Below are 20,239 nucleotides of genomic sequence, written 5' to 3'. Positions count from 1 at the left end.
GCAGCGTAAGCTTTCCAATTTACTGAAGCATTGAAGATAGCTTAGACAGTTTTCTCTCTCCTTTTCATACGAATAGTATATTAAACGCAATTTCTTCACATTGGGAATTCTTTTAACCACCTCCTCATTCAATAACAAATTCTCAACTCCTTTGAGTGTTTTCAGATTCTCCATAATGTGTACTAGCCCAATCTACGTAATCAACTTCCTATATTTCAATTAGGCAAATTCAATTTTATTTGTGGTTCCATGGAAAATGATTGGCAATATTTTTAGATCTTAAACCTACAAATTGCCACATAAAATTAATCTAATCATAAGAGTTTTAAATATAATATCACACAAAACCAAAAAAAAAATCCTATTTTTCTTTACTTTGATAAAATTATAAAATTATTGATTTTGTTTACATTTTTTGCAAAACTATATCATCAGTTAAAAATTATTAATTTTTATCTTCTAAAAATCATGAACAATACTGCTCCACAAAAATAGTCTCTAACAAAGTTTCGTTTATAAAATAAATTCAAAATCATATCACTAACATCACTAAAACAACAAAAAGTTAAATACAAATAAACATTTGTGTATAGCCATGGAAGAATCTCCCTCCGTCGACTCCCTCCACCGCGCCACCAATCTCCGGCCATTCTTCCTCTTCTCTGTCCCTCGGGTCTGGCCTCACTCAGCTCCACAATGAGAGGAAGCCAGTCTTTTGCTCATATGAGCTCAGCAAACAACACTGACAGAAATATGAGCTCATATGTAAATGCTATCTCGCAGTGCAATGTTTATCAAATGCAAAAAAGATTGAAAACAAATTACATAAAAACACAATGCATGTTTATTACCTCTTTTGCACTCCATTGTTTACCAAATTGCATTCTAAGCTACATCCACAAGAAGGTGTAATTGCTCTCCATATAGATCCTCACGTTCTTCTACTATCTTTTTCGCTGACGCCACAACTGCTTCACTGCATCTATACAATGAAATCGATTTCAGCGTTGCTATTTCTCCAACTTCAGATGGGATTTCCTCGAGTTCGTATAAATAATAGAGACAAAGCTTCTGGAGAAGTGGAAAGTGGGAGCTGTCTGACACAATCCAATTTACTAGACCTTCACAATCCGACAACTCTAGAAACTTGAGGTTCTGGAACTGGCCTTCAATTGTTTCCCACTTGCTGGTTCTGAAGACACCACTATCTAATACGAGCTTCTCAAGAAGAGGCAACGAACCGATTTTAGGCAATATGTCTTCCAACTTTGCGCCAAACTCCGTGCTATAAAAGTCTTGAACAACCAACTTCTTGATAGAATTGGGGAAATTAATCCTCATCCAAAAGTCACCACTTTGATAACAGGTTATGCAGCGTAAGCTTTCCAATTTACTGAAGCATTGAAGATAGCTTAGACAGTTTTCTCCCTCCTTTTTATCCAAATAGTATTTTAAATCCAATTTCTTCACATTGGGAATTCTTTTAACCACCTCCCCATTCAATAACAAAGCCTCAACTCCTTTGAGTGTTTGCAGATTCTCCATAATGACAATGTCACTATCGTCACTAGGAGGATTCGGGAGAATCGATGATAACCCTGGAAATTCAAGATGCCGAAGTTGATGTAGTTTCCAAATTTCATTTGGTACATGAAGACAGTTCGAAGAAGATGAATAAATAATCAATGTCTGCAGATTCCAAAGGAGATCAATTGAACTAGAGAATCTGGACTCACGATGAACACGGATTGCAAGGTACCGCGAGTTCACCAATTCAAACACATTTTCTAGGAAATAATCATTATTGTTAAAAGCATCCCCCCTAGAAACATATGCCCTGAATGTCCTCAACAATCTAAGATCGCGAGTCAGAAGAACTTTATCATCCTCACTTGCTGTCTCATCCTCACTTGATGTTTTGTCGTACTCACATATTATGGAACGAGTATGTGACAAAGTTCCTGACAACCCTGCAGTTTTAAGAACGACTCGACGTTCGCTAATACTGGCTGGAGGATCATCTCTTATGACATGGTAAAATCTTTCCTTTTCAGCTTCTTTTATACACATATCTCTCAACAAATCATGAATTTTACAATACTTAACGTTTCCAGTAGACCCCAATTCATCAACTAAAACGAGATTTCTATCAACCAATTCCTTAAAATACTCTTGCGCAAGTGTTTCCAAACATTTTCCACTCCTTGATTTCAAAAATCCTTCAGAAACCCATAACTTCTTAAGCATTGACACACAAATACGGTAATCTTCCTCAAAAACACCCATATACAAAAAGCATGGCTTTAAATAGTTCGGCAGATAGATATAACTCATCCTTAATATTTTCAAGCAAAATTCATCGTTAGTATTAATAACAATTGAATTCAAATTTTGTTCTATATGCTCCCAACATTCTTTTGTGTGCTCAGATTTTGCCAATAGACCTCCTATTGTAGCAATCGACAAAGGAAGTCCTTTACAATTTGCTACAACATGCTTTCCAATCTTCTCCAACTCAATTGGACAACTTTCCTTCCCGAACACAGTCTTACAAAATAAATCCCAACTACTAGCCTCATCTAGAAATTTCATGTCAATTATACAAGTCTCGTTCAACTTAGAACTCAAGTCAGACAGCCTAGTTGTTACTATTATTCGACTCCCATTATGGTTATCAGGAAATAAAAATTTTATCTTCTCCCACACCTCTATGCTCCACATATCATCCATTATTACAAGATATTTCCTACCGAACAAAAGTTGGTATAATTTTTGTCCCAACTCATTCTCGCTCAGATCACTATTAGAATCTCCACTTGCTCGAAAAAGAACTTCTCTAAGTGTTTCTCTAACATTATAAGTTTGAGAAATTGTAGTCCAAGCACGTATATTAAAGCACTCCTTAACAAGTGCATTCTCAAATAGATTCATGGCAAGAGTGGTCTTACCAATGCCACCCATCCCCGTGATGGGGATGATTTGGAGGTTGAGTTGATTTCCAGCGAGCTTATCCAAAACTTCAAGAAACACTTCGTCAGAGCCCACAATCACGCTTTCTTTCACAGTGAGAGAAGACGCCGACAAGGCAGCAACGGGTTTCTGCTTGGTCTGAGCTTCAACTGCAATGCTCTTCACATCTTTGTTGATCAGATCCATTTCTTCTATCACTTTCCGTAGGTTGTGATAGAATTCATGATCTGCAACAATTGTGGATCCACTCTGAATTTGATCAACAATATGGGATTCGATAACATCCTCAGCCGCGTAAACTGCATCAGCAATGCGACGCTCCAATGGATCAGCATCGTGGCTATCAGCAAAAGGGGAAATATAGCAATCAAGAAACTCCTGCAAGAAGGTAATGTTTTGAGTGAGGGATTGAACTTGTTTTTCGTTGATAGAAATGGGAGGGGAAGGATGTTTGTCGAGGGTATCTATGATATGCATAAGAGAAACCATAGCTCCATAAGCAGCCATGATTAACAACTCTCTCTATGTGAATTATAATAAGGTAATATTTAGAACACAACCAATCTTGTATTGGACGAAGAAAGCGTGTGGAGCGTTCTTAAAATCAACAAAAGATTCTATATTTGTCGGATACACACTAATTTATTATATGTTAAAGTTACTTTAATTATTAGGTTAAACTTACTTTAATTAATAGTCCAACTATTGATATGCGAACCTAGTGTGGCTAGCATTATAATTATAGGTTAAAGTTACTTTAATTATTAGGTTAATGTTACTTTAATTACTAGTCCAACTATTAATATACGAACCTAGTGTGGCTAGCATTTTAATTATGGGATATGGACCTTTAATATCATGGAACTTTCAAAAAAATTATTTTTTTCTCATGAACATTTAATTTGGCAAATAATATCACGAACTTTTACCCGAGTTTGTTATTTTCACCCGAGTTTGTTATTTTTGGAGATCAATATCCGTTTGTGGATAAGCACTTTGATAAATTCTGCAATTCGTTCTTCGGCTTTATTAGTTTTGTTACCGAACGTTAGTAATTTCTCGTTTTACGATTCTCAAATTGTACGAAAAATATACCTTGAGAGGCTTCAACTCGACCATAGGTGGCATTAGAGTGCTCGTTCATGAGGGCGCCTTTGTGAAAGAACTCGGCCGTGAAATAGAAGCGGATGAGTTAGTGTGCGATGGAGGCATCTTCGATTTCTTTCTATAACGTGGTCTGTACGAATCCACAAACGAGAAAGGATTAGTTTGCACATACGATAATCGATTGTGAAACGAAGCACAGTTGCAGATGTCGGAACCTAGGAAAACAGGACCCTTCAGGCATGTCAAGGATATCGTTGCTGTATTCGTCGTAAATAGAAACCGAAGCAACAATATAACACAATCCATACCAGAAAGACCTCTCCTGAAAATTGATATAACAAACAGGATGAGATTTTGTTCGAAAAAAGTAAGTTGGCGTTCAAAGGGAATTTCACCTGATAGACGATCACAGCAGCGTAAGCGCCCAAGAAGATGCTCGACACCATGGAGCCCAACACGGCCCCGACAACCGCCAACGGCCAGAGTAGAATGGCCAGACCAGCGAATGGCATGCAAATAGTCTCCAAGAATGGCCATTCACGTCCGATGCAATCGTGAAACAAGCGATGCCAGCCCTAGAAAAGCATGTAAGGGCTCTTACACAGAGCTATGATTGAGATCACGGGAAAATCGACAAATGCACCGAGCACCCCAGCTATTAGAGCTTGGGGAACGTAAATCAATCTGCGATAAAGAGCAGAAATTCAACGAACTGCACGAGACATTACCGAAAGAATGATACTACTTTTAGCATCTAGTTATAGTTCTATGTGCTTCCTTGCGTTCTACCAAATCTCGTAGCAAGTTCGTAGATCGTTTTTATTATGTAACATGAGTAGCAACTTCACGATATACAACTCATATAAATGCATCTGCAACCGATTTTTATCGAAGAGTTCCTGACAAGGACTAAATCTGCTAAATCATTACACTCATGTTTCATTATAAAACTAATAGTACTATACAAAAGCGGGACCCACATTCTACTAACGTTTTCCATCCGCTTTCCTTCATATTTCTTAAAATACGGAGGGAGTATTAAATTAATGAACCTGTCATTCGTCAACATTTCCAAGACGCGATTTTTTTTAATAGCATCGAAAAAAAGCAGACCTGATCTCGTAGTATTTCCCCTCTGCAGGTCCTTGATGTCGTAGCTCATCCATAATCGAGAAATAAGAAAATAAACAAACGTCTAAGAAGTCTCGGATAATAGTGAAGCTTCCTTTCAGAGTGCTACAAATTCCATCCTGCAAAATAAAAGTCATAATTCGAAGCCACAAGGGGAAAAAAGGAGCATTACTTCAACTTGGAGAGATTCACTCACGTAAATACAGTGATAGAATTTGTCCGTTTCCCTTCCTCGATTGCCTGGAACGTGGCAAACATCGGTGCAAGCAGGCCGTACGCTGCACCACCAAAGACGGCACAGGCAATTCCAACGGGGGGCATGCTATTACAAAGATGGGAATGCAAATGCAGAGCACGAGCTTCAATCCGGGACCAAATTGCTTCGTGCTGCAATAACAGGAATGCATCAGTTCGGCCTCAGTGTATGAACTGCGGAGTTAGTATGAACGTACCTCAAAACACAATAATAGGTATGAAAGCAGTGAATAGGCAAAAAGACCGAGTATTATCACAGAGATTCCGAACGTGATAACAAGAAACACCACCGGGAACATCATAATACCTGAAACAACAAACGGAATCAGCAAGGGATACATTTCTTGAAACATAGATTCGATTTCCACTTGAAAAATCACCTACCAAAGCGAAATAAATCGGCAACAGTTCCGAAATGGAGAATCTCAAAATGCCTGGGTAAAATGCACATAACATTCATCTCTGATTCTGTTCAAAACTTACCATTTTCACCTAACACTTGCATACCACCATTTCTCAAGCATAAAACCAGTGGTGAATCTAACTGAAACATTAGGCATTTCTTGAAGAACAATTATGCAATTATGCTATCATTTCACTTTTACTACTATTTTTGGCAGTGGACCTCACATTTCACTAATGCATCTTGCTCACAATTTTATTATAAGACTAATATATAAAAGTATGACCACATTGGTGATTCGACTAACTGTTCCCACTCACTTTCATTTACATTTCTTAAAGCTCGTGTCGAGTCAAAGTAAGATTTAACGGCGGATGGAGAGAGTAGTAGTACACACCTACTGCACACATGGTAAACCTGGGAAAATTGTTGCCAACATCAACCTAAATGAAAGGAACTACAACTACCTAAATTCAACAAACATGCATGTATTCAATTCACACTCTATATGAAAATTACCCAAAAAAAGTGAAATATATCCATAGTTCCCAAATGGGAAATTGGGAAATTCTCATATTGTCTCACTAAAATGCACTTTACACCCATCTCTAATTCTGTTCAAAACTTCCCATTTCATCTATTTCTTAAATAACTCCCAAATTAGGCATTTATTGATGAACAATCATGCAATCATTTCAAAATAATTGACATCTATTACACACCTACACAAATGTTACCAACATTCCAAAAAAAGAAGGAACTCAACTGCCTAAATCAAGCAACAAAAAAACAGGAAATACTCCACCTTTGAGAACTCCCAGAATTAGAAGGCCAATGAAGAAAGGCAAGAAACGTATGAAACTCCACAAAGAAGCCCACAACCCCATTGGGGGTTCCATTTCTCTCTAGGATCTTTAAATCAAATCCAACCAAAACTGCTCCAAAATTAAGAGATTTTTTTCAAAAAAGACAGCTTTTTTCCCTCTTGAGTTGCCCAATTTCAGAACCCAATCTTATTGCAAGCACAAAAAACTTTGAAAATGGCAAAGAAGAGATGGAATTGGTGATATGTTAGTATAAAAATTGGTTCTTGAAAACTGTCGGATTGCTGCAGGGAAATCTCCTCCAGATTGTGACAGCAGTTTTCTGCTGTTGTTTGGAAGCAAAGAATACAGTTGATTCTTGGAAAAGCCTTTTCTTTTAGTAAGATTTTAAAATTGATCATAAGCATATTTTGATGTGACAAGATTAATTTTTGATTTTGGATAAAATTAATTGATCAAAATAAAATATTTTACCGTATTCATTACATCACATTAAGATTATCCCATGTAGATATGAGTGGTGCATAAGATTATAAAAAACATAATATTAAAAGCTTGCATTATACTATAATAAATATATTTTCAAAATTGCTGATATAAGAATGTTTAATAATTGATTTCATGATTATATTTTATAGTCTGTCAATAATAACATAAATTGGTAAGATTCAATGAAAAATTAATCGTATTAATTATTTGATTATATTAAATTAATATAATATTGTTAGTTGCTTTCAAACTAAATTTATGGCTACTTTCGTGACGAGCTATTCATGAATCGAGACCATGATGCATATAAATATAAATCGTCCATTTATCCTTAGTTTTTTTTAATGTTTGATACTAGAACTTTTTATAGTGTTCAACGGATTTTGATAATATGTTGCAAATAAAGCTTAGATTTTTAGTGATGTGACTGAAATTGTTTTATAAATACACAAATTTCTCATAAAAATAGGTCTGAATTTACTAATATCAGGCAGCTCCCCAGAGATACTACAACATCAAAATCTGGTGTCAAAACTTCTCCTTGATGGAATGTCAGAAACATCTCAATCTTCTTCGCATTTCGACCTCTTGCTACTCTTCGATTTCGCCTTCCTAGTTCCGCGAAGCTCCTTCTTCCGTTTCACTGGTGTTGCATCTGCTTTATCTTCTTCTGCTGCAGTTTCGACTTGTGGTGCAGGAGCTGCATCAGAAAAATGTTAACTACCTAGAACTCAGGGAGTAACGAGCTTCGTCGTAAAACATAGAAGGAAGAGAAAGGAGAAGTTAAGTACAGACCCTCGCTACGAAAATGGGAATCAAAGACAACACTTGTGAGATGTTGTTTTAAGTAAACCTGCAATCAGTTCAAAATTAAACAGTTAGCCCATCATTAAATGTAATGTAATGTCATAAGCTAGATGAAAACATTTCGAGCACGGATGGCAGCACATGCAATTTTTCTATCCCGTCACAAGATACGTGAAAATTGAAATTCTTATTCTCAGAATCTGTTACAGAGCATTTTCTTTATCATGACATGGACATACCGCTGAGAGAAGCTGTCGCGTCTGTACATCCCAAATTCGCAAGTAGCTATCGAGCCCTAATACAAGAGCCAAATATCCAGGTCAACGATATCTCCAGGATATAGGACGATACAAGCTCCATGATTTTTTTGACATGAATGAAACAAGAATAAAAGAAAAGTACAATAGGATTATGAGCATTAAGATTTAGAGCTATAAGGGATCCGAGAACTTAATCTCTACAAATTTAAAATAACACCGGTGCCTAACTGGGATGAGGAAGAACAAATACTCACCACAGGACGCAATCACAGGTAGCTCAGGGTGCCTAGCAATGGCTCTTATACTTCCGGCACATTTCCCGGTGAAGCATCCAAGAAGTTTCCCTAAAACATATTGAATAACGATAAAATTAGAAAAATGACACCGCCATATGTCTATAAAATTCCATAAATGTTGTTTCACATAGACAACTTGTCAAAACTCAAAATAAGAAGGAAAATGAATCATGTAATTATGCAAAAAAAATAATCTTTAACAAAAGCAAAAAATGAATGTTTAGAAACATAGATATTTAGAGATTACAGAACTCATTGTTATATTGCCAATTTACTTAAAGTACCTGTACGAATATCAAAGGTAGCAAGGTCGCCTGAGCCATTTCCTACATATATTGTGTTTCCATCAATATCTTCGGAAACAGCCTTGATGGCGGTTTCTCTGAAATCAATTGAAATCACAGGCCTTCTCTGAGCAGAGATATCATAGAGCCGAACCTGCCAGATTAATAAAGTTCGTTCAGGTTATCAACATAAGTTTCTTTTTTCTCATGTGCTAGAACAAAGCTTGGTCCCGCAACAAATTATAAAAATAAAATAGTTGAAGCATGGCTAAAATACCTGATGAGAGTTGGTCCCGGCAACAAATTTTCTATGATCGTCTTTACTCAAAAAGGTTGCACATGTAAACCAAGTTGGTGTGAAAATTCCAAGGCTGTCTTTAGGGGGCTACACAAAGATAAATAAAATCGTTAATATGTTTAATTGAAACAATCGTGCTTATCTCCCCAATCATACTGGAAACGGATAGCTTGATGCTTACGGATTTCGCAGTCCAGATCTTCTCGAGTTTGTGAAGATCCCATAAGTTAACCTCAATGCCCTTCCTGGGTTATGATAAAGAATGTCAAAACATACTGTAAACGACCAACTACACATTTCTCTTTTAGGATTGGAAACTCAAAAAGAGAAGCTTACCCTCCGAACAAGGCATGGTTTTCATCTTCACTCACTTTTGAGCACAAAATATTACCCGATCCACATACATTCCACACTGTTGGAGAAGGGTCACGAACAGATTTTGCTGGAGTTTTGCCTAATTTAACAGATTCCATTCTCACGTGTCCTTTAGTTGTAGAGGCGAGCAGTGTGCATGACCTAAATCGAGAGTTAATTTCACATGAGGTAATAATTAGAAGGGAACCACGGAAAAAAGAATTGGGGTGGACCTATTAACATTCACTATGAACACAATACCTAGACGACGAGTCTGATTTATGCTTTTGTAACAAATGCACTCCAACAATGGAGTCATCCTCAGGCTGACATAGATCCGGAATTTGAACTTGAAGATCCCCATTTATAGCACTAATAATTTCAACCTGAGATGTAGAGACATTACTTATTACTTATGTTGGTGAATCACATAAAATTTCAGTATGCAATACATCGTTCACAAACGGTTCTCCAGAAGCAGGGTTATAAAAACTTACAGATCCGGATTTCCTTGCAATACCGATCAGCTGCAAGATTTGCACATTTCCATGCAATACAAGTGACAGAATGATTAGAAGATATGACAGAAATATATTATCATCATTGTTGATTAGTTTTAACAAACGTGTGTAAACTATAGCTTTCGTTTCCAATCAAAACCTAACACCAATAACCAAAGAGGTCAAAAGGTAGTTACCGGATGAGACTCTCGGTCAAGAATTGAAGCTGAAAGCACACATTTGGAGGCGTCCGGCTCGCCCCATCGTTCCACCACTTTAGCAGCATCTCCATTCTGCCCCCCACGCGCCTCTACAACTGTGTGGCAAAAAATTCGAATCAAGATATCAACCAATTTCAGCACAAACTCGAATAATAAACAAGAGACGTTGGCTCGTGTTTACCTTTGATGAGGCCGAGAACGTCAAAGGTTAGGGCTCGTAGTGGAGGGCAGCTGGAACTCTCCACTGTCGTTGTACGCGGCATAACTCTTCCAAATCTAATGCATGAGAAGCAGTCCAAATCAACAAATTAATTCAAATATATAAGTTTTGGAACTCATTTACAACCACAAGTACTAATAATGCTTCTATCTCAATTTTTTCGGCACCTAAAAATTTCCAAGCTCATTCATCTTCTACAACATTAGCTGAATTTCACACATAACAACAGCCAAAAAGATTTTCGCTAGCTAAGAAAGTTCATGAAAATAGTCACAATTTTTATCTCTATATAGAAGCCAACATAGGAGTACTATAATTTGAGCTCCAAAAAAACCATTTTATTGTATAAATTTATTACTCATCTCTTCCTTCAATTTTTTTCACTGTCAAGTTAAAAATTCAAATGAATTTTTAACATCACTAAGCAAAAATATTCAGAAGAAGAAGAAATTGACCTGATGAACAAATTGTCAAAGGCTTCTTGGTGTTATTGAGCAGAGGCTGAGAAGAGGGCGGCGGCGGTAATGGTGCTCGCCGGAATTGAGAGAGTGAGAGGAAATTTTTTTGAATTTATTTAATTTTAGGTTTTGTGTTTTAATTCAATAATTAAATGGGCTGGTTTTGGTAGTGTTATTGGGCTTTTGGGGGACATGAAATTGAGGCTCCCTTTTACATTCATCAATTATTTTTATCTATGTTTGATATATCTAATTAATTTTCTGGTACTACTAAGATGGTGATTTAATAATAATTTGGGTTTTTACAAGTTATGACTATTTAATCCAATATTGATTCCATAGGTAGCTATACTTACCACATATAAACACGATTCAAGCTTAGATTTACAAGTTGAAGAGCTAAGTGCGCTTACACCTTGGTAGAGTGTAAAAGCACGCTAAAGGTTTTGGATTCGAGTCCATTGTAACACAGCCTTTAATTTATACTCCCTCCGTCCATGAAAAATATGGCTATTCCATTTTTATCCCCCGTTTTGAAAAAATGATAATAAATAGTTAAAGTGGATAGAAAGAAAAGTAAGAGAGAGAATAATATAGTCGAGTATAAATTAAAGGCTGTGTTACAATGGACTCGAATCCAAAACCATTAGCGTGCTTTTACACTCTACAAAGGTGTAAGCACACTTAGCTCTTCAACTTGTAAATGTAAGCTTGAATCGTGTTTATATATGGTAAGTATAGCTACTTATGGAATCAATATTGGATTAAATAGTCATAACTTGTAAAAACCCAAATTATTATACTATTCTCTTTCTTACTTTTCTTTTTATCCACTTTAACTATTTATTATCATTTTTCTAAAACGAAGAATAAAAATGGAATAGCCCTATCTTTCGTGGACGGAGGGAGTATTTATTTATCGATTAAAAGAGTCACTATAATTACTTAATATTGATTTTTAAAGCCTTTTTAAAAAATGATTAGCTATTAATTTTATGAAGAAATTAGTAGTACAAGAGTCCTCGAGTGTTCATTGAATAGCATATATAGTTGGGCCGATCAATTCGTTTGACTCAAATAGCTTATGTATATAAATATTTTACGGTTATTTTATACATATATGAAAATAAGAATATTAAATTTCACTGAATGTTGAAAGACCAAATGACCAATTGCTTCAACCAATTGAACCACTACAGTAGCTAGCTAGTAGTAAATCAAAAGATTATTGTTTGACCTTTATGAAAATATTCTCTCCGTCCCACAATAAGAATCACACTTTGTCATTTTAGTTCGCCCCACAATAAAAGTCACACTTTATTTTTACTATAAATGGCAAGTAGGTCTCACATTCCACTAACTCACTTCACTCACATTTTATTATAAAACAAAAATAAAAAAAATGGGTCTCATATTCCACTAACTTTTCCATCTACTATTCTTTACATTTCTTAAAACTCGTGATCAGAGTGACTCCTATCGTAATTAGTACACAATCTCACTTTACTCTATATGATTATAATATTTTACTTCAAATAACAACTTGGGGATTTAAGAAATGTTGTTATCTCCTATAAATTACAATGATTTTCTCTTAAAATTCTCAATATATTACATGTAGTATCCCAATTTTCCCTTCTCTTTCAGTCGAACTCGTGGCGACCTGAACTACATTAGAAAGTAGACGAGACAGGTGATGGCATAAAGAGTTAGAAAATACGGACTTGATAGATCTTGTATCTCATTTGATTTGAGCCTTTTTATACCTTAAAAAATACATTACAAACTATGTTTTAGTTTTCCTCTAATGTAAAATAGAACATGACCCCGTTTTGAATGATATACAAGGGGTTTCTTGATTTACGACACTTGAAATATGATGTTAGGCATATTGGCAAATTGGCCGACATGATTTGTGCTCAAAATAGGGCAATGTATATTAGGTTTAAGGGAGATATTGCAAATCCTATTATGGGACATCAATAACTTTACTACTCCATCCGTCCCATTTAAGATGACACGTTTTCCTTTTTAGTTTGTCCCAAATAAGATGACACATTTCCTTTTTTTAAAACTTTCTCTCCCCAATTAATACATCCAACCATTTTTTCTAACTCATATTAAAATATTCATCTTCCGTTCTCTCTTTATTTTAATACCTACACTCAGATTTTCTCTCTAATTAAACACATTAATCAATAACTCTTAAAATCTCGTGCCGGCCAAGGAATGTGTCATCTTAGCCGGGACGGAGGGAGTAAATCCCAAACATGTCTTCTCAAATTTTTAAACCACACAAGAATCATTAGTCCCTAAAGCCTAATATACAAGTGGGGTTGTGTGTAATATTTTTATTTTGGTTTCTTGAATGATTCATGTTCTTTCATTATTAGATGCTCTAGTATTCAATTCTTGGTGTAACATTATGTTGATCAAGAAATTTATGTAGGTTTGTTGGGTATGTGATGTTTAGTTGATTGAGTTACATAAAAAACAATGATAAAATATGTACTGGTTTGTAATTTTACTTATATTAGGGTATCATTGTGAAAAAAATTAAACGTTGAATATCATTTTTTAGTAAAATTAGAGAAGTATGACTTATTCTCGCGAGAGGAAAAAATAATTTCTTGCTTCACATGGTAAGATACCCTCTAGATTAGCTAACCACCAAAAAAGAAATAATAAAAAATAGACACTATAATAAATTACATATTATACTACTAATAATACAAGAAAATGGTAACAATTACCCAATTGCATGCGTACTTATTAATAATAATAATAATAATAATAATAATAATAATTGTTATTGTTATTAATTTGAAATTTATAACATGATCAATCGTCGTTATAATTGTAACCGCATGAGGCAATAGTAAAGAAGATCACCGTGGCACAACACAAACAAGGATCGACACTCACTTCTAAATTGAGAAAGGATATGAATGATAACTTATTGGTATACATTTGTAATTTCACTCAAATATTAGGACACAAATGTGATTATTTTGAAATGTTGAGTATCTTTTGCAATTATATTTATTTTATAAAGTATGAATATTGAAAGTATTTGAACCATATTTATTCATTCTGCATAAATGAAATTGATTTCATCTTTATTAAATTTAAATGAATGGGCCTATTATTTAATTCGAATAAAAACCATCAACCGACTATTTGATGTGATAGTAATTGGGCCGTTAATCAAGCAAAAGCGGCTCACTAACCACCCCCCTACAATTCCATGTGCTTCATGTCTCTCCCCTATGTCAAATTAATTAATTGTTTTTAATTTCCACGTATCATATTATAATGCATTTAGTATTTACTCCTACACCATTAAATATTTATCATATTATAATGCATTTAGTATTTACTCCTACACCATTAAATATTAAAATAAGTGATAAAATTAAATTTTATGAATTTTAATAAATAATAAATAAAATATTAATAAAAGAGTGAGATCGTCAATTTATTACAATAATAATTTTCATAGTCTTTCTGATACCAACATAGTATATTAAAAATATAAACATTGACATGAATATTTCAACACAAGTACACAGTTTGTGTTTCTAAATGACTTTAAATTTTTTTTGGCTAAAAACTGTGTCTAATCTAAAAAGTTAACTTTGATTAGAAACAACTTTTTTTTGTGTTCTGTCAATGACGTGACATGACTAGGTGTATGAAACAACGTCGTTTAATTAATTGAACGTTTAATTGAACGTTTTATGACGTGACACATCACACACAATTTCCTTTCAAATATGGGATTATGAAATAATTGAGAAATAATGTAAAATTTAATGATTTTAATTATGGCTAATTTACATTTTAATAATCACAAATATCATCCACATATTTGATCTCTTCAATTATATAACTACCCATTCCATCCCATCCAATGAGAGAGAGATAGAATAGAGAGGAGAAAATGGTGAAATTAAGATCAAAGCGATTCTCCAAAAGCAGCACTAAGCTTGGCGGCGGAGTAAGCCCCGCCGCCGCCGGCAGCGGCGGAGAAATCAAATGGGAACTCAGGCCCGGCGGCATGCTTGTTCAGAAAAGAGAAAGTCAAGAAAACGGCGGCGCCGGCGAAGAGACGATGATCACCATTAGAGTCTCGACCGTCTCTAAATGGCACGATTTGTCAATCCAAGCCACTTCCACATTTGGTAACATCATTCTCCTTCCTGTAACTTTAAAAATCAGCCGGAAAATCATGAAATTTGAATTTGTTCGTAATTGTCTCGCAGCGAAAAATCTGGTTGCCTATGTGCAATAGTATATGGTTGATGTTTTCCAACCAAACGAAACAACATTGTTTAACTCATTGATAGTGACGTCAACATATGATTTTCCGGTTGCCATATCAGAAACAATTTCACTAAGTTTCATTGTGGGATGATTGGGAATAAATCCAATCTTCTTACTGATTTTTTTTTTAATTGAAGAAATGAGTGGAATTTGACCAAATTTTATGATTTTTTCATCAATTTGCCAAAAAATGCAAAAATTCAATTCATTTTGAAAAAGATATTAGTAATCATATTGTACACTTTGGTGCTTCTTGCTAAATAAGATTTTAGTAGATGTGGTCAATTTCCTTTTTTAGTAATCTTAATTTTTGTTTATTTATTAAGGGGAATTAAAGATTCTATTATCAATAATCACCAAATTGGAACCCCATGAGCAAAGATTACTATTCAAAGGGAAAGAGAGAGATGATGATGAACACTTGCACATGGTTGGTGTAAGAGATAAGGATAAAGTGCTCATGTTAGAAGATCCGGCTATCAAAGAAGGCAAGCTACTCGGGTTGACCCGGACCCGGATCATCGGAGGCCCGCCTTATTGCCCAATTAGTGTCTAATTCTAGATGCATGGAATCAGGGTCAGCCGACTCACAATACAATAGCTCCGCTTTAACATTTCGAAGAGTTCACTTTTGTTTTGTCCGTCATCTATTGATCAAGATAGTCGCAAAATAATTGTTATCTTCATTATGTTCAACCACACGAGTTTCGTTTTTGGATCAATCATTGATTATAGCATGGGAGGACTTTGTGCTTTTGTCTAATATAGCCATGTGGGCATGGGCTCTATTAAAATGTAAAATGATGAATGTCAATTCATTTTATACATTAGTGTATAGGTATATTGCATGTAATGTAAATGAAGCAATGATATTAGTTTTTAATTTTTTGTTTTGTAAAGAGGATGTATTGTCCTTTCATTTATGTATATATGCCTACAACTTCTTGTCTTCTCCTTCTTATATTTTAAATTATTTTTTGTACTTAATTTTCTATTCATAAGAAATTCATGCGATGATTCCAATGACTAATTTTGATCACAATAATAATTTGGTAAAAATTAAGTCAATTAACAAAACCAGCTAATTTGATAACTATTAATTATAATGACAACATCGATAATAATTAATTATGCGGGTGGTTAATTTTATGACCCTAAAAACACTAAATTTAGCCCACCCCAACCAATTTTTAATTTATTCGATCTCATTGCTTTAACATTAATTAACGTCGAATCAAATATCAGGGACACAAAATATATTAATCTCTTTCATATGTTGATATGAAAGATGATATGAAAGAAAATACATTTAATTAATAATAATTTTTCTCGCATAGATATACGATTAAAATATAAATCTTAAGAACACAATGCCATCTTATGAATGCATTAATTAGCACTTCAACAAACATATGAAGAATTTGGTCACTCCCAACTATACATTTTGGTCATGCCTAATCTATATTCTTCACTGGGGCTAAAATAAAATCCGTCATCCTTCACAATCCAACTGCACACGTTAGCCAATCCCGTTTCACACATATGTGCCCTTTTGGCATTGAACACATCGAATCTTTTATGCCTTGCACCCGATCTAAAAGTGCAAGAGAAACACGTCGTTTTGAACATACTTGCATAGAAACTCCATTGATGGTACGGATGATCATGAAGATTATGATATCCCAAATCATTGTCTCCGGAATAACAATGAGTTGTTAGTATCGGAGATTTTTTAGATAATTCATTGAATATGAAAACCTCATATCTTGATGTGGCCTTTGATAGGGCAGCCCTTTGAACAAAAACAATTGAGAGAAACACCAAATGTAAGGTTTTTATGGCCATGTTGATGAGGAAGAGTGTTTTCTTCATGACACATTTTCTTGATTAATTTATACTAGTTAATAATTTAATTTAGGCTATATGGACTGTTATGCATTGAATTATTTACTATATCTCGATTCAATGGAAATATGTTATGTTATTCATATCACACGTGACATGTCATTAATATCAAGATTAATATATAGGTCCGTTGGATCTTACGGAAAACATATAAATATTTGTTTCTAAAAATGTAAATTGTAATGTAATTACCAAACGATGAATGACTTAATAATTATGACTAAAAATTCAAAATATTGCAGTGTTGCAGCAATGCGCTATCGCTTTTTAGTTTATAGCAAAATTACGTGGAATAATATAATAATTTAATACAGGAAGAAGATTAGTTAAAAGGCATAGAGGGTCATTAATTAGGTTATTTTACAAATTTTTGTTTCATTATATTATTGTACTAATATATTTTGTTTTATTGATTTTTTATAATTTTTTATTTTATTAGATTCTTATAGTTATGTATTTTGATTCAAGAGATTCATTAGTTGGATATTTTACGGACTTTAGAATTCAATTAAAAATTCACATTAATCACAACCGAAAGTAAATTCAAATTATAAATTGAAACTAGAAAGTCTCATTTAAGTACCAGAGTAATTCCGAATTTAAACTGCGGGGGTAAATACGGAGTAACTTTTTATATAATTGATTATTTTTTAAATTTAGTATCTCAATTTAGACATATATAAGAGCAATTATTCACGTCAGATCAATAAATTAATACATAAAATATACACCTAAAATGCACGTTCCTCAAACTTCTAGATAATTACACAATTCATACAAAATATTTGATGTTTATATAAATCATACAAAAAGTTTTATCCGTGTTTCAATTTAATACATTCCTTCACACTTGATTGAACAAATGATAATGAAATCTTTTATACCAACATGAAACAATGATGAAACATTTTGCAGGGGCGGATCTAGTAAGCAACTAGGAGGGGCATTTGCCCCACCTCAAATTTTCTTCTCCATATATATATTGTCCATTATAAAATTTATTTCTTTTAATTCTTCACTAAATGCCCCTCCTCAAATTCTTAAATTTTCTTCATAGGTAAATTTACCCCATTCCCTACAAATTCCTGGCTCTGCCCCTGACATTTTGTATTCCACATAGAAAAAGAGTTAACTGTATCCAAACAAAAATAATAGAATGTATTAAAATCAAACACAAATTAAACTTTTTTTATATGTATGTAAACTCCAAATTTTTTGTATTAATATAAAATAAAGGTGAAACATTTTGCATGAGTCGCGTTTGTATCCCTCAACTTCTACATTTTTAATTAAAACTAAATATTTTAAAAAAAATCAAGAATGACAACATTGATGATCTTTAAGCACATACAAAACAATCTAGAAAAAGAAGCTACACTCCACTTAAAATAGCAAGAACCCGGCGGCGACGGCGGCGCCGACAGTGTTGGCAGACACTTTCATGGCTGAGGCGCCGCCCTCGGTGGACGCAGCTGGTGATGTTGCTCCCGCCCCCGGTGATGCTGCGGTGGCGGATGCGACTTTTCTAGGTAGCGGAATCGTAGCTCCTCCAGAGCCGGGGAAGGACCTGGACGGGGAGACGGCCGGCGATATGTTCGGGCGAGCCGCGTTGGCGGAGACAAACAAGATTGTTAGGGCAAGAGCAAGGGCAACAACATGGGATGCCATTTTATTTGAGTTTTTTTTTTGCAAGTTTTTTTTTTAATATTTAGGAAAATTGATGAATTGGAAAGGATGTGATCAAATATATAAATATTTTTTTTGTGGTTTTTGCCGGATATTTAGGTGAGGTTGAGGTTTGTCTATTTAGCTATTTTAATGTTGAATGTCAAATTTAAGTTGTAATTTTTTTTTAATTTAGGAGAAGTGAAAGCTAAAAATGTGTAGCGTTTTGAGCAAACCAGCTTCCACGACATGCGGATTATCACCATTAAATTTTAGGGCAAAATGCTACAAAATCCATGAATTTTGGTTGAATTTTAATGTTTTAAAAATCTGCCCTAAAATACGAAGTTTGGATTCAATTGTTTGCAAGTCAAAATTAAATATGTCAAAAAATAATACTGAGACTTTTCTCATAAGGGTTGGAGTCATTGCATTTCATCGAACAACTGGTTATCAAACTTTGAATATATATGCATCGTGATGATTTTAGCAATAGTTTAATAGGAAGTCGGTAGCTTAGTTATGAATCGAACACATAGCATTGAGATGATTTTTAAAAATGAAGAGAAAATCATCATGAATATTCAAATAAATTATCAAGGAAAAAGGATACAGGTTTACTTCAAATCTATCCTAATCTATTAATAGTAAATTATACTACTAATATAAGATATACTAGTAATATAGTATTATACTACCAAACTATACTATATAGAAATAGAAATTAAAATAGGTAAGAATAATTTTGTTACATTTAAAATTTGTAAGAATGCGTACAATAATAGATAAATATAATACACCATATTACGTTGCATTTGAATGACTAAATTATCTACAGATGAATTAATCTTAAACTTACCAAATATTATAATATAGATACAAAATTGTTTCAACTAATTAACATATTAAACAAAATTAACGTATATATAGTACTATGTATTATAAATTCACAACTTTTTGTGCGATGTACCTAAATCTGAAGTATATATTGCATGTTGTATGATTCAAATTTGTAAACGCTGTTGTATCTATACTTTGTACGTCTAACTTTTGTCATGCTTCTTCAAAAAATATAAGATATCAAATAAACTCATCAAAAAGACTAACTTCATCTAATAACAAAACAAAATAGGTAAAAATGCCGGAAAAAAAACTGGCAATAGATCTCCGGTCAATCCTCCAACTTAAAAAAATAATCGATTATGTAGTAATTTTTGACATTTTTCTTAATCTCGTGAGCTTAGACGAGGAAATTATGTATGATGTGACAAATAGAAAATACTAGTAGAAAAACATTCAACTACTTAAAAATATTTTTAATTTTTATGCATGTACATGCTGCGTCAATAAATTAATAAGTGTGGCATGCAATAATTATTTCGTCATGATAGAACTGAAAAAATGTCATATAATTGGTCATTTTTTAAACTTGCGTGATGAATTAAAATTTGACCAAACTTGTTATT

At 33.9% G+C, this 20,239-nt stretch overlaps 4 protein-coding genes across 8 annotated transcripts; 1 reads left to right on the top strand and 3 right to left on the bottom strand.

Annotated features, from left to right (window-relative positions):
- Positions 1–492: 492 nt before the first annotated feature.
- On the bottom strand, positions 493–7,013 carry LOC121780095 (putative late blight resistance protein homolog R1A-10). 5 transcript variants are annotated; one of them, XM_042177616.1, is made up of 9 exons: positions 6,672–7,013; positions 5,661–5,770; positions 5,405–5,595; positions 5,191–5,327; positions 4,473–4,761; positions 4,293–4,399; positions 4,066–4,207; positions 852–3,348; positions 493–742 (listed from the first exon to the last, which is right to left on the bottom strand). In XM_042177616.1, the coding sequence occupies exons 7-8, from the start codon at positions 4,096–4,098 to the stop codon at positions 886–888; spliced, it is 2,496 nt and encodes an 831-aa protein (XP_042033550.1). In that variant the 5' UTR covers positions 4,099–4,207; positions 4,293–4,399; positions 4,473–4,761; positions 5,191–5,327; positions 5,405–5,595; positions 5,661–5,770; positions 6,672–7,013; the 3' UTR covers positions 493–742; positions 852–885. The 5 variants fall into 5 exon arrangements, with proteins under 5 accessions (XP_042033550.1, XP_042033551.1, XP_042033552.1 ...); XM_042177617.1 differs by having other exon boundaries at positions 5,191–5,313; XM_042177618.1 differs by lacking the exon at positions 6,672–7,013 and adding an exon at positions 5,848–5,983.
- Positions 4,111–6,016, bottom strand: LOC121779271 (uncharacterized membrane protein At3g27390-like). Its single transcript, XM_042176581.1, has 8 exons — positions 5,947–6,016; positions 5,661–5,770; positions 5,413–5,595; positions 5,191–5,327; positions 4,701–4,761; positions 4,473–4,652; positions 4,308–4,399; positions 4,111–4,207 (listed from the first exon to the last, which is right to left on the bottom strand). The coding sequence occupies exons 1-8, from the start codon at positions 6,014–6,016 to the stop codon at positions 4,111–4,113; spliced, it is 930 nt and encodes a 309-aa protein (XP_042032515.1).
- Positions 7,014–7,573: 560 nt separating the features above from the next.
- Positions 7,574–11,003, bottom strand: LOC121778133 (WD repeat-containing protein 74-like). The gene is made up of 13 exons (XM_042175438.1): positions 10,875–11,003; positions 10,381–10,475; positions 10,176–10,294; positions 9,976–10,005; positions 9,740–9,864; positions 9,461–9,640; positions 9,306–9,369; positions 9,104–9,211; positions 8,827–8,980; positions 8,501–8,590; positions 8,226–8,281; positions 7,975–8,032; positions 7,574–7,879 (listed from the first exon to the last, which is right to left on the bottom strand). Exons 2-13 carry the CDS (start codon positions 10,460–10,462, stop codon positions 7,743–7,745), a joined length of 1,203 nt encoding a protein of 400 aa, XP_042031372.1. The 5' UTR covers positions 10,463–10,475; positions 10,875–11,003; the 3' UTR covers positions 7,574–7,742.
- A 3,748-nt stretch (positions 11,004–14,751) lies between these two features.
- LOC121778485 (BAG family molecular chaperone regulator 3-like) lies at positions 14,752–16,152 on the top strand. The gene is made up of 2 exons (XM_042175844.1): positions 14,752–15,061; positions 15,530–16,152. The coding sequence occupies exons 1-2, from the start codon at positions 14,821–14,823 to the stop codon at positions 15,757–15,759; spliced, it is 471 nt and encodes a 156-aa protein (XP_042031778.1). The 5' UTR covers positions 14,752–14,820; the 3' UTR covers positions 15,760–16,152.
- Positions 16,153–20,239: the final 4,087 nt, after the last annotated feature.

This window comes from Salvia splendens, chromosome 19, assembly GCF_004379255.2.
Source record: "Salvia splendens isolate huo1 chromosome 19, SspV2, whole genome shotgun sequence".
NCBI classification, from domain to species: Eukaryota; Viridiplantae; Streptophyta; class Magnoliopsida; order Lamiales; family Lamiaceae; genus Salvia; species Salvia splendens.
Note: the sequence above shows the minus strand (reverse complement) of the source record. Positions and strands in the feature narration are given on the sequence as shown.